The sequence below is a fragment of the Amia ocellicauda genome, chromosome 6 (genome assembly GCF_036373705.1).
Source record: "Amia ocellicauda isolate fAmiCal2 chromosome 6, fAmiCal2.hap1, whole genome shotgun sequence".
Lineage (NCBI taxonomy): Eukaryota > Metazoa > Chordata > Actinopteri > Amiiformes > Amiidae > Amia > Amia ocellicauda.
In genome coordinates, this window is record NC_089855.1 from 29,010,432 (window position 1) to 29,025,651 (window position 15,220).

General features: G+C 37.2%; 1 protein-coding gene across 1 annotated transcript in view; it reads right to left on the minus strand.

Moving 5' to 3' along the window:
• Positions 1 to 14,177, minus strand: part of fgf14 (fibroblast growth factor 14) — a 178,124-nt gene extending 163,947 nt beyond the window's left edge. The window contains exon 1 of the mRNA XM_066706781.1: positions 13,359 to 14,177. Within this exon, the coding sequence (XP_066562878.1) occupies positions 13,359 to 13,569 (211 nt within the window). The 5' untranslated portion in view covers positions 13,570 to 14,177. The remainder of the gene's footprint in view (positions 1 to 13,358) is intronic.
• Positions 14,178 to 15,220: the final 1,043 nt, after the last annotated feature.

Consider the following 15,220-nt stretch of genomic DNA (forward strand, 5'->3'; position numbering starts at 1 on the left):
ATTAGAAATCCACTGCTTCACAAAGAGAGTTGCGCAGATGCCCCGAATCTATTATGGAGTCATTATAAAACTTTATGGTTATTGTGTATGTTTAAAAATCATCACATTCGAGAGCATAAATATGCGCCAGGACGTCTGCCCTATATAAATAAAAAGGGTATGATTACACTCACACACGACTACCACAATTTGTTTCTTCTGAACCTCAGAAGAATCCTCTGTACCATGTGAGTAACAGGTCTGAAGAAATAAAGGTGTGCTTGCACTGGCTTGAAAATTGCATCTCAGTAGCAATCAAAATTAAACAGGAAGGGAGAGTGAAACATTCAATTCCCATAGGTACTTTTCCAACCCATGAGCACAGTGCAAACCAGTCCTTACATAACAGCTACTTTAAAATACAGTACATTTCACAGTGAGAGACTCAAAGGTTATGCAGCCTTGAAATTAAATCCATGCATGTGTTCCAAATGCCATGCGTTTTGCTTATCTTAGCAACCATATCGTGCAGTGGAAGGCCGGTTTTATCCTTTATGGGTCTTGGAAAATAAAAAATCTAATAAAAATGGTCATATTACAAGAAAATCATTCCCCCCTCAAGATAACAAATGCACCGCTTTTACAATGCATATTTTGCACAGGCCAACCAGGAAATGTGTGCCTAGATCGGTAATTATAGCAGTTAAAGCACGTCTCCAAGTCAAGGAAGGTATTTTTCTTCGCCAGATTAATCCATAAAAGATGGTATTTCATACAACAAAGAAGCACTACTGCAGTGCTATGGTTGTAGATTCCCACTTTCACTACAACTGTGCTATTAATACTCTCATCATTCACTGATTTCTAGCCCTACATGAGCATTTTGTCAATTACATGTATTGACCACTCATGTCAATTGAGGCCTCATGATATATTTACTGCGATTGCATGGGAGTGTAGAACATCATGAAACTAGGAACGGTCTTTAGATAATAAAGCAGCAGTGTACTGCTGTTACAATAAATGCTACATAGTTGCAAGCATGCAGTTACCATTGTTATTTGCTAGGTTATTAATTTGCATCAGATTACCAAATCAGAAGATGACATTTATTTGTCATTTCGCAGGAACACCTTAAATAACCTTTGCACCACATGCTGCAAAGAATCTAGGGTAATTGACTTCTAATTGTTCTCATTCAAAGTCTTTTTTTTTTCCCGATTATTGGGTACAGTATCCAAGCTCATTTTCTAAGACGACTGCTGCTGAATTTGTCCAAAAATTAAAATAACTTTATTCTACTCTATAATTATTAAGACAGGCTATGTTTGTTTCTAAATAGGAATGAATGGGTTGCTGAGCTGCAGTCTGCACATAATGTACTGTAACAACTGAAGGCATAGAGAAGCAAAAGCATTTCACTATGTAAGAGCCACAAAGAGAGGTTTCCTAGCCTTTATAAGATTGAAATACAATACAGATAATAATAATAATAATAATAATAATAATAATAATAATAATAATAATAATAATAATAATAATAAAGAAACAGTGAGTTAAAAAAAAGCTAAAGAGGAAAAGTTTGATTTAGTTTCATATAAAAAGATCACTGACTTTTCCTACAGCAAATAAAAATTACAATCCTTTTTAAATAGATATCTTCTGAAGGGACATATATAACCTAGACCATAAAGCAGCATGGGACATCTACCTAAGAGGGTCTGAGGAACTGCCGGCCCCAGACGACATCTCAAGTGACGTAAGTGCCACACAGGCGCCGGCTCACATCTAAGACAGATATGGTCACTCTTAGCTTGGAGATAAATTATGCCATCTGTGGGGCACTGGGAGCCACTCTAGGCCCATTAAGATTGAAGATACTGGTATAGTTTGGCATTCAGTCATTGGTGGGGAACTCAGTTGCATTTTGTCTATCACTCCCTCGGATTTTCAAATCCTTGTCTTCTGCGAAATACTATCAGTGCAGTGTCAGTCGAATTAAAGCACATTGTAGCATGAGGTGGAAACTTTCAAGTGGGGAGGAAGAGTTTGGTGTGGTGGGGCTCTGGGCTTCTGTTCAGGACCGCTTGAGTTAAAGATAAACCAAGGAGGCGCTGATGTGTGGCGTATTGCCCTGTGTCAGGGCAAATAATGTTGTATAATCCCAGCGGAAACAGCATTAACATAATTATCTCCAAAAAAGACCAAAAGGATTAAGTTGTTCCCTCAAAAAACAAATAGGTATATCAAGAACCAACAGAATATCGCAAAAGAAAAGACAAAAGAAAACTATTGTGATGATGTGGTTTATCTACCTCCCACCAAAACAGTAAAAAACATCCCAGGAAACAGCATCTGGAATTGTGGTTATGTTGCACAGATTAATCTGACTGTATGCAAAAGCAGCCCATCGTGTAGACTGTGTCCATGTATCCTAATTGTGTATTATGTATTAATTTGTTTTTTCTTTTAATATTCAACACACTTGGATGGGCATAATGAGAGAATCGTTCACCCTCCAGGGGACGCAGTATCTATCAGTCAAAGTTGTTCACTTTTCTGACAGGTTTTCCTATAACAGTTTTACAGGTATCTGATGACAGGAAAACAGGAGGATAATGCAATATGTTTTGTGGTTGTTTGTATCTTATGTTTTTTTATTTTTTTATTATAGTTCTTAGGAACAAAAAATAAGGAGATATACATTTAACATGTGCTCTATTATTGCTAGAAATCCATTTCACATTAGACCTAAAAAACATATAAACAAATCATGAACATGGGATACAGGCAAATCAACAGTTGGAAAGGAACATTATATAATTAAAAGAATATAATACAATCTTTAAAATGTAGACTACTGTTTCTCTTTCCGGTCACCTCCCTACAAAAATATAGTATTGCACTCTAGATTTTCCTGCAGATTTCAATGATAGATAAGGTCAAACCAAATTACTTTAGTTAATTCAGTCCAGATGGTTAGACATGGTTAGGGCACCAGCCAGTAGTAGAGATGTTGGAAGAGCAAAATGTTCTGGTCTCACTTCCAATAACTCATACGTTGTTACAGCTTAAAGAATTGTCTGTATATGTATCAGCACGCCTATAGATTTCCCTCATCTTCTGTTCAAATACAATCCTTTAATACCCTTTTTCTTTACGGTGTTCAAACTGTATCCCTCCACAGGGAAAAGGCTTGCATCCACAAATAAAACTATTTTTTTAAACCATTAACACATTTTCTGAACCTCAAAGACACAGTCCATATTCCTACAGTGTCCTATGTACAGGCCAACACAGAGACCTATCAGAGTTCCCCACCAAGAGCAGGAAGTCTGTGAGCTGCCACTTCCTGGTCACATGACCTGCCTGGCACATAGCAAAGCAGCTGCAGTCCCTAGTAAAGAGCAACTGATGACATCTTCATAGAAATGCAGTAAATCAAAGAAAGACAAAGAAAATACTGGGCCTCCTTTTAACACTGTCTGTTAAGTATGCCAGTGCACTGAACATCTTCCAGACATCTGCAAACAGCCTAAGCAAAGTAAGGATCTCAGCATATAAACATGTTTCAAAGTATTGCAAACCAGAAAAGCAGACCACTGGCTGTCTTGAACATAACAAAGTACAAACGTCAGGGACAAACGTACATGTCAATACAATTACCAGCTTCAGCTCCATCCATTCAATGCCGTTTCTTGCCCAACTAGCTCTATTATGGCATTACTGATTAATACGTAATTTTATAACATTTGGGAGTCATTTGTAATGACAATCTTCATTTCTACAATTGGGAACCCCAGGAACAGACCAATGGAGTTTGTTTTTTTTAATCATATCCAATAAAACAACAATAGACTTGATTCAACTTAACTGCTGGTTACCAGGGTAAAGAAAAAAATGCCTGTCAATTGTAACAATTTACAAATTAGCAGTAATTGTTAGTTTATCGCACAATCAAAAGCCTTCTTTGGTTCACAGAGTGCAGAGCTATTTTTAACCCAGCTGATATTTTAATTATCAACGTCCTATTCCACACTCAACCCCTATAATTATTCTTACAGTCTGCAGGCTTGCTTTTTTTAGCCACAAATTAAGTTTAAGTGGTGCACATGCTGAATGAAACAACATTCCAATGGTTTCCAAAAAAGAAAAGATTTCCAAAACGGCAGCGCATAATTTGCAGAGCGATTTGTCTTTTAACTTTGGCAACAGCACTGACACTTATTCAGAGGTGAGAACTGCACAAAGAAAAGCCCTATATCAGCAGTATGGTGCTATTCAAATCTGCGGGTAATTTCAGGCAACATTCGAGGAAAAGTTTCGCCATCAGCTGCACAGGAAAAGCTCACAGTAGGAAAATCAATCTTTCCACCAAGATATTCAGCTGATTTAAGTATGACAAATCCATACACTGAGAGAATATGAGAACAAGAAAACATGCTGTTGAAATACAATGAATTAGAACCCTATAGTTTTTATATTTATCATTTAGAAAGAGGGAAAAAAGGATTGGAAGGCTGGCAGATGAAGTTCAAGGTTGTTAATAATGTATTAACTTGTCTTATTCAAACAACATCATTATGAAAGGGGATCCAATTGAAATTCTGTGGCATCTGACCTATTCAGTTCAAAGGGTGGCACTTTTAAAGCACTCCATTGATGAAGAGTGGCTCTTTTGGTGCTGTACAACTATACAAAGATTATTTGGATAAAACCAGAATGAATATACTTACATGAACGCTAGAGTAACACAAATACAGGCCAACATATTATTTGTAAGCAGGGCAGGTTCTTTGAACACTGGCATCTATTTGGGAAAACAATGTTGCTTAGCAACCACTAAACACAAACCCAAAAACTATTGTTGAGCAATGAAAGTGGTTACCATTTGGCGGGCTGAAGGGCTGGTTTTCAAGGATAATTTTCAAGAGTTAATCTTTGAACTCTTTTTGTGAAATGTGTAAATGTTAAAGTTATATATATATATATATATATATATATATATATATATATATATATATATATATATATATATAGTGGCTATAGGAAGCCACCCCACTTGGACTTTTTCCCATTTTGGTGTGATACACTTATGTTTGGTATTCCTTTGATTTACACAACCAACATACTTTCAATGTGGGAAAACATGGGAAGTGGTGAAAAAATAAGTTTTCATTAGAGAAGTATTCAGCTACAGCATAAAGTTGTGGAAATGCACAGATCAGGGGAGGGGTATAACACATTTTCAAATGCATTTAATAACCCTTGTTGCACAGTCCAGTCAATCAATAAGAAGTGGAAGGTATACAGCACCACCAAGAATCTGCCCAGAGCAGGCCGTCCTCCCAAACTGAAGAAGGGCATTGGTCAGAAAGGCCACCAAGAGGCCAATGACAACTCTGAAAGACCTACAGCTTTCCATGGCTGAGATGGGAAGAACTGTCCATGTGTCAACAATAGGTCAGGTGCTCCACAAATCTGGCCTGTATGGATGAGTGGCATGAAGGAAGCCATTACTGAAAAAAGCCGACATAAAATCCCAGGAATTCTGTATTCAAATTCTGTAGTCCAATGAAACAAAAAATGAACTACCTGGCCAAAATGGAGAGTGTTATGTCTGGCACAAACCCAACAGCACATCACCCAGGTAACACCATCTCTACTGGGAAGCATGGTGGTGGCAGCATTATGTTATGTGAATGATTTGCAGCACCAGGGACTGGGAAGCTTGTCATGGTAGAGGACAAAATAGATGGAGCTAAATACAGGCAAATCCTTGAGGAAAGCCTGCTCCAGTCTGCAAAAGACCTAAGACTGGGACAGAGATTCACCCTTTCCCTAAGCACACAGCCTAAGTCACACTGGAGTGGCTTAAAAACAAGAAAGTGAATGTTCTAGTGTGTCCCAGCCAATAGCTGATATATTTAACTATCATCATCACCTGATATCGATCCACTGCTGGATGAGGGCCTCTCCAAGATGTGTCCACTTGCTTCGATCTACTGCTTCTTTTCATGTCATGCCTGCAAAGTTTATCATTTAATGTTTACATCTTTTATGTGGTCATCTTCTAGGTCTTTGTTAATCTCATGGGATCCATTCAATAGCTTCTTTTGTCCATCTGTGATCTGTTCTTGCAATGTGTACAGCCCAATGACATTATAATACTTTCATTCATTCAATTATGTCACTTTTTTGTGACCATTTTTCACAGTTATAAGACAGCACTGGTAGTGTGCATTGATCAAATACCTTTCTCTTCAGGCAAATAGGAAGATTTCCATTCCACAGCATGCTGTTTCTGCCAATTGCACTCCATCCCATTTTCACTGTTCTTTTGATTTCTTCTATAATATCTCCATCTGTGCTGATTTGATGTCCAAGGTAGACATAACTTTTTAATTCCTCAATTACCGTGTGATCTACTTCAATCTTCTTAGATTTAATAAAACTGTTCAATATGACTCAAGGTCATTTTTCATCTGGTCTTCTTACTTTCATTTGAGAGTTCTTCAATTTGAAGCTGCAGGTTTTCCTTTTCTTTGTAATTGTTTGACACATTCCTCCTTCAAATAATTTATAATTAAGGTAAGAAAAATAAAGAATCTTATGGCAGATTAATGTAAATTATAACAAAGAATGACAAATGTCATTATTTGCCTTTGTACAAAAAACAATTCTATTCAGCAAACAACCCCAAACCTCTTCAAAATAATACCCAGCACAATCACACATTGACACATGAGAACGTCAATATAGTCCACTAACTGTAGATTAAAAATGGGGAACTTTACTAGAGATTCTTTTCAAACAGGAGTCAACGTTAGTAAGATATACTTTAGGCATGGTTTCAAGGTGGCCCAGTACCATGTAGTACATTTGTGAAAAAACAGAAGTGTAAGTAATACTTCACAGCCACTAAATACATGACTAATCTCCAAAACAGAGGCACACCTACTGTAACTGCCTATCATTTAACTCCCAAACGTGGACTATGAATTGGCCAAGATAAACTAACCATCGTCTCCAAAATAATGCAACCCATACGATCAATACCACAACTCAACATTCAGTCAGGTCAGGGGTCTTCATATTTGGTCCTCGACTGCTGCAATCCTTTCATATGTGTCTTCATCACTGCCTGCTTCAGACAAGGGAACTAGACTGAAACTGGTTCAGTTAAGTAACTAAGGCCCTGTCTACACTACTGCATAACACATCTTGAGGATCAAACTTGAATACGATCTAATAAGTCCAGCTCAATGCTTCATAGTACAGTATCCCACCATGCACTTCTGTTTACAAAACATGAAATTATGGAGTCCATGGGTGCAGGACACTTGCACCTCATGTATTTTGTCTTCAAACCTACAATAAAGCCACAATGGAGAATACAACAGCTACATATGTTGGTAGATTCCCATCAATGTGAAAATTGAGTTTTGAACTTGTCAGCTCTCTTTCAACAGTTTTACGCACCAGATATGAATTAGTGCCTTCATTTCGGCATTAGAACACATTGCTCCCCTGTCCACCATATTATAAAGTAATGCAGCTGCTACTACAATGTTTGTTTTTATTTTTATGTAAGGCCTAGTTTGCTTCCCTGTGGTACAGATCTTGCATTGCCTATGCGCTGAGCATTGAGCATTTTGGGATAGTGGAGGACAAGCACCAAAGTTAAATTAGTATTACGCCATCGTAATTAGTATTACGCCATCAACACTTCTGATTAACCGTACTAGCTGATACGATCTAATTTAGAACCGTACTGTAGACTGTAGAGTGTTTAAATAGTGACCAACAGCCCACAACCAAAGAAAATCAAGTCTGGTCATTTTTTGCTGTCATATACTTCCCTTTCTTATATAGCAAGGATTGCATTTGAATAATGCATGTCCATTTTCATTTTACTTCAATCATGACCCCCCCAAATAAAATACTGTACAGTTTTCACATAAATGTACTTGTGAATTACTTTTTTGTTGATTTGAAGAATGAGATCTATGTGTTTCAAGAGTAAGATGATACCTGAAAGCCTAATTAGATCCAGTAACGATATCAGGTCATTATTGTCAAAAAGAGTCCCTTATCAATTATCGGGCTCTATTAGTCACAATTCCCCATGTGTTCAAGGCATTCAGTGCTGAATACATTTCAGAGATCTATGAAACCTGCAAGACTACGCAGGAAGAGACTTGGCCAACACTGCAATTGGATCTTTCCTGCATATCTCACTGGAAGGATGGGATTCAAAGGGTGAAGTACAGTGTTTCAGTGGTAGAGCAGATGGAATCTACTAATTGGATGAATCAAGGGTCAAAAGTCTACACAATGATTTTAAACTACAGATAACAGCCCACCAAATAAGTTTCACACTTTATGTTTGGAAAATGTAGACATTCATATGTTCAGAATTGACAAGCAGGGAATAGAAAATGTCATTTAAGCTTTGTGGGTGCTCTTTGTGGGTAGACATCACTCTAGATATGCTGATAATTGCTTGTAATATTCAATGGACTTGACCTATAATTAAACATTTTTCCAGCCGTGTTCAAACAAAGCACTTTAGCTCATGAAGTAGCAAATTAATTCTGCGCGCATTGTGTTCGGGGTGAAAACATTTCTGCTAAACTCCGTATGCGCAGGTATGTCATTTTAGCAAACACACACAATTACGCTTAAACTTTGAATACATAATACTTTTCTGATCTGAACAAATATATATTGCGTACATGCATATCAACTGGGAACACAGACTCCACTTTTCCAGCAAATTCACAAAACAGGTGCAAGTAGAATAATGTAATAGGCATTAGCAAATAAACACAAAAAAATGATATCACTGTTAAAACAGCATAGAAACTAAATACTGTAAACTAATTTTAAAGTTAACACAAGTACAAAGAGAAATTCCTAAATTGACTATTGATTTTTACAGGAGCCAATATTAATCAATGCATAATTCTACAAAACAGATCCTTTCATAAATTAAATAGGGTTGGATTTTAATAAACACACATAAATGGAGTTAATGACACTCACATAAAAGCATAATACAGGCAGCCTTACATCTGGTGCTTATTTAATTTGGCATTGTCAGTCATGAAAATCAAAACACTCCAAAGGCAAATATACATATATAATAAACGTGCAGTTTGCGCACAAGATATCCTACCACTAACCCTGATAGAGTTTCATGTGGCATTTACCTTTTGAATGAGCTTTCATGCTGCCCAAACAAAGACAAGTGCAATCTGTGAATCCTTTTCAGTCCCTGGACGTTGAATTGCAGAGAGAGAAAGGAGAGTGTTGAATGGGTTGCACCTGCATTTACAGAACATTAGTGGCGTTTTATTAAAATGAAGTAACAGAGAATCCTGTGTAAACATGACCTCTGCAAACGTAACACAACCACCTATTTCTGTGCACATCAGCACTTGGCAATGAATAAGTAAGTATTAGTGAACATTAAAGCAATAAGGCCCACCCATGCATAATTCGACACTTACGTTCTCTCTGGTAACCAAATAGCCTACTATTTACCCATAATGCCATTACTCAAAAAGCCCATCATACTTCATACATGGCATAATTAAAGCAGCTATCACAATGATGGATGATGGATATTGTGCTGTATATTTCAATAATCTCTCTTTACTTATGTTTCTGTAGTAATTAAGTAGTTGTAGGCCCTTGCTGTCAGGGGTACATGCATTAGATGATCATTTATTTACATTGTTTTCCTGAATAATTGAATATTTACTGTAAGATACTTAAAGAGCAGTGGACACACCAAAGTCAGTAAATGACAAGTTGTCACACACCTGTGCAAACCTGTATTTAATAGATTTTGTTTTTGTTGTTGTTGTTTTTTGGTGTTATTTGTATTCAGATAAAATGAAAAATAATGCTTAGAAAACCAATTATTACTCTCAGGCAACAGAGGTGTGCGATTCTCCTTATGTCTCTGTCATAAACTTTGGAAATGTTTGCTTAATTACATCACCTGTTACCACAGCAACATTCAAGGGGGCATGTTCTCTTTTCTTGAGTGTCTCGGGGTACTTTTTAGACTCACGTGTATATGTAGGGTACCAAGTCAAACCTCTGAACTTGCATCTCCCTAAATTCAACCTACTCTACAGATGTTAGAAACCAAACTTTTTCCCCCCCAACAAGCACCAGGAACATTAATAATACATCTAAATTCAACTTTTTCCTGAAAACCACTAGAGATGTCTTCCCAGATAAAAAATGGTGCTACTTGTAAAGAATGGTTTCACTTAGGATTCTTTCTGTTGCTTAAAGTACGTAATAGTAATTTGCTGAAGATGACATAGTACTAGCCATTAAACCAGGTCTCAAACTGTGTCAAGGTGTAAACTGTTTGACCAAGTCAGAATGTTTAGCTTCAGAATGTCGGAATGTTTGGCTTAAACAGCAACCAGAAACAACTAGCCCAATACATTCATAGAAATGTTCAAAACATACATTAAAGCTGCATTTAGTGCAATAAAGGGGGATATTTTGATTCTGTTAAGCTCCTGAGGGAAGGAGCACTTCAGCACTACAATCTAATGGAAACCTAGAGCACAGCCCATCAGATGATGACAGTAATGTGGAAAAGAATCATACATGCATGCCACACTGCATCTGACTGACTGGTAGCTGAGAGAACTGTAGGCTATTGCAAGTACCACAGCAATTAATGGAGTTTGCAAGCACACCAAAATTTAATAATAATAATACCTTTAACTGTTGCTTATGGAAATAAAATAAAAATACTAAATAACTACCCTGACCAATTAGGTGTACTTATATTCTGTTTATATTTATAATTATAAGAATTTTCCTTTAAAAATACTTTGTTATTATTATTATTATTATTATTATTATTATTATTATTACTACTACTACTACTACTACTACTACTACTACTACCTCATTACAAGGCAAATTACATTTTATAAGTAACTTAAATGTTCCCAGCATAGTAAATACAAATTTTGATTTGTTTTGTGTTTGTTTTCTTCTTGCTCTTGTTTTGTTCAATATTTGGCAGTATAAAGAGACCCTCTGTGCACATTTTTAATAAATTGTTCTGAAAAAAAAATGCTTCTTTACAGCAAACATCTTGAGAAGCATGACCAAAACAAACAAAACTTTGCCAATGCAGGGCAAACGCTAGCCTAGTGTTGGCTATCTGCAACTGCCATCTGCTGGGCCAAAAAAAAGACCAAATGAATACGTCTCACTAACTCCACTTAAATTGAGTTTTAGCAAAACACTAATTTAAATAACTATGTGATGCTTCCATTATATGATCAAAAATGTAACACTGAGATTACTTAAATAGGTGTTTAAAATATCCGATTGTTATTATCTGATGCATTCAGAAAGGGGGTTGAAATTTCAGCATCCAAACAAAGGTCTGTGCAGCACTGCATTGGTTACTGTAGGTTTGTTTCTGTACATAAAGGCTCCCCAAAAGTATATTTTAATGACTCTTTAATCAACTGGTGACTGAGAAGATCAGATGTATATTGAGCTTTATTTCCCAATAATCTAATGTAGCTTCAAATTCTGTTTGTATACAACTTTGTTGGTATTGGACGTGATCTGATGACTGAAAAGCAAATGTTCTCACTCATTTATAACGCATTTCCCTGCAAAAGACGCTGGATTCGATTCAAATGTCAAGTATGTTAGATATCCAATACTATGCTGTCTAACCATTAAATTGATCGGGGGGCGCATAGCAAACATGTATTTTTAAAATCTAATACAAATGTTCGTGTTATTAAAAAAAAAAAAAAAAAACGAAGGTATCGTTGATCTCCATTGCCCATGCCATCTACCACAAGTTCCCCGCATCCATAGCGCAAACACCTCCGACCGCAGTGGATAACACATTTGAAATAAAACAATAAGTGTGTGTTTCATTGAAATTCCAGGGATGAAACTTACTGCGGGCAGAGGTGCAGACTGTAACAACGGCACAGGTTGTGCACTTGTCCAACAATATAGACAACATCTGCTTTGAATGTGCACAAATGGTGACAATGTCCCCCGAGTGCTACTTTGATTCTGGAAGTTGGTGTTTTGCTGCAGCACATTTCTTCATGGGGAGGACCTACACAAATGCAATAGCTCCCATACGGACGCGTCTTTTCCTTCCACATGCGTCGTACCATTTCAGGCAATTGCGACCTACTGTACTTTTTCCCTGCCTTTATGAGAATGTGAAAGGTCTAAGTTATTGAGTGGGTAGCAAGTCGGATGGTTTTGCTCGTCCATCGTGGGGTGTCAGGAAGGCAAAATAGCTATGATCTACTACACTGCAGTGCCAGCGTCAAAGAAAGAAGCACAGCTTTGCTATCCCCTCTGACTGTCAACCACATCAACTTTAAGTCACTCAAACCACGTCTAACTAGCCTGCATTCTCAAGTCCATGAAGATCATCCATTTGAGAGAAATAATCATAATCATCAAGCGGACGGCGAAAAATAACAACGATTACTGAAGAATGGTAGACTTTTACGCATCCCATCTCTCCATAGCTATGAAAAAGAGAATTGCAGTGGCAGCGTGGATGAAGCAACAACCATCAACATCCGTGTAAATCAACCGCAGATCAGACTGATGGCAGAATCAGTGTATTTGCATTTTGAAGAAAAGCCTACATCGTTTAAAATATAGAGACAGCCATATAGACATGTACAGACATGTATTTTTGTATTGAATAACCAGAAAATGCAGACAAATGACAATAATGGATCAACACTTCAACCCTCGGCGCCTAGAATTATATTTATCTTGTACACCTTATATTATATATATATATATATATATATATATATATATATATATATATATATATATATATATATGAAAACGTTGTCATGTGTGCTGATTTGTACAGTCTGCTTGACTGAAACACGGCGAATATGTAATAAAAGAAAGAAAAGTGTTGCAGGAATAAAATGCTGCAGCAGCAAAGGAGAACTAAAACCTGTAAACGGAGGACCGCATTACAAAAAAAAAAAAAAAAAAAAAAACATAGCATAGCACACACCAGCTTCCTGCAAAGGTCCATGACACATAAAAGTGATATACAAAGATACCCCATCAATAAAAAAAAAAAAAGGTGAAAAAAAAAGTTGCAAGCACTACCAGCATCCTGCTTTAGTGATGCAGGGCTTTTCTGGTGGTGCTCAACGCTAACACATCCTGGCTCTCCAGCAGTAGGACTACAGTATAACTTATTCCGCCGTTTCACTGCATTTACTGGCTACACAAACATGATTGCAGATCTAACACCATCCCTAGACACAATGTATGGCACTGGAAATAATCAACCCGCTATATCTTACCACTTTGGCTCTTGTTTTTCTTAAGACTCTTGCCACAAAGACACTGCAGCATATGCGTTCCTTTGCTGAAAATGTTCCAAAGAAACCACATTGATTTGGGCGAAAAGCAATCCAGCAGCTTAGACACCCTGATAAAGAGGAGATCCTTGCGGTTGCATAATAATAAGATGCTGGAATCAGTTCTCCTGGACAGGGCTACCAATTTGACCATAGAACGATATGTTATATCCCCCGTCTGCTGCCGTTGTTGTTCACGTGTCCACAAATATAGATCTATCTTCTGTATAGACTTCTTTGCATGGACGTTTTATTATGGATTCTCCGCCTAGGTGTGAAGAAGGATCCCAGGCAGGCAGTGATACAAACAATACTCTGTAAATTTCATATGTCGCACCAGGAGGCGAGGTGCAGCCTGTAAACAAACTGAACTAATGTGAAACCAGTAAAGCACGGAGGATTTCCAAAGAGAAAACCATTGCCTATTAGTTCATCACTGTGAAGAAGGGTGGATCTGCACAGCATCAAAAGCCAAGAGAGGATGCATCCTATGCGAAGACTGCAACGGTAGCCCCAGCAAAACACATAGCCAAATCAAGTCAGTTCACTTAATGCTCTCCTATAAACCTGCGGATTGACGAGATCAATTTCCAATAAGCTCTCGTTTCATTCTTTTTCTTCTTCTTTTTTTTTAGCAGCTCTGGATCAGCCCACCGCTTTTTTGTATACCTTTACAAGAATAAACTGTACATCCGAATTCTTTAACAATCAGCCGCTGACATCTCTTTAATTCCTCTTAAAAAAAAAAAGTAGCGTGGATCCGGGAAATATGTGCATGTATTTCTCCTCGGCTGGGATCTGTGCGTTAGAGAATAGATAGGGAGGAGGAGGGGTTGGATTGAAAGATTGGCTTTCCATTACGTAAACACGTGGTTTGGACACCGTCACAAATGAGACGTTTTCGGTATTTCAGGGGAGAAACACAAAACATTGTTTCACAAATCGGATTTGATCAATGAATGGGAAGCTGCGGTGTGGAGCTTTTTTGTGTTAATGTGTGTGTCGGGTGGGGGGGAGGGGGCGGTAGAGATCCTGCATTAAACAAATAATGAATAAAAAATGCAGTTGTGTTTATATATATATATATATATATATATATATATATATATATATATATATATATATATATATATATATATATATATAATTATGAAAGATTATGCCTTGCATTTATACTGAATATGTCAATGCATAGTATACATTTACAATATCCGCAATGCTTTACCATATAGTTTGCAATCGGAGACTCATCAGAACGCAAAATATACTTATGGCTTAGTATTTCCAAATCAACAAGTGTATGCGTATTTCTATATGTCTATTCCCTGTGTTAGAACAGGAGCTTTGTACTGGGGATAACTGAATCCTGTATCATTAAATATAATCACACCTACTTAGCTGTGAAGGAAAGTTCGCCTAAATCCTCTAAACAAGGCAGCCATGCAAGCAAATAAATATGCCCAGGAAAGGAACAAAGCGGTAAAGGCCACAGGGAAACCTGGCAGGCTTCAACGACGCATACAGGTGCATGCAGCAGAAGGTTCAGCAGCAGTTTTGAATTACAAAGCACTGTGTTTAAAGCTATTGCAATACTGCACTGTAATCATGATTAACCATTGGCAATTATCGGACTTGCACTTTCAGTATTAATCTATATTCAACAGTTTCTCAATTTGCAAATGATTTATTGTTTATTATTTTTGAATGATGTCATGGATTGTGTCATAATCAGACTCTTGTTGCCCCCACCTGTATATGTTCGATATCAATAGGTCATCTATTGACAGTATTTTTGACAGCTTGAT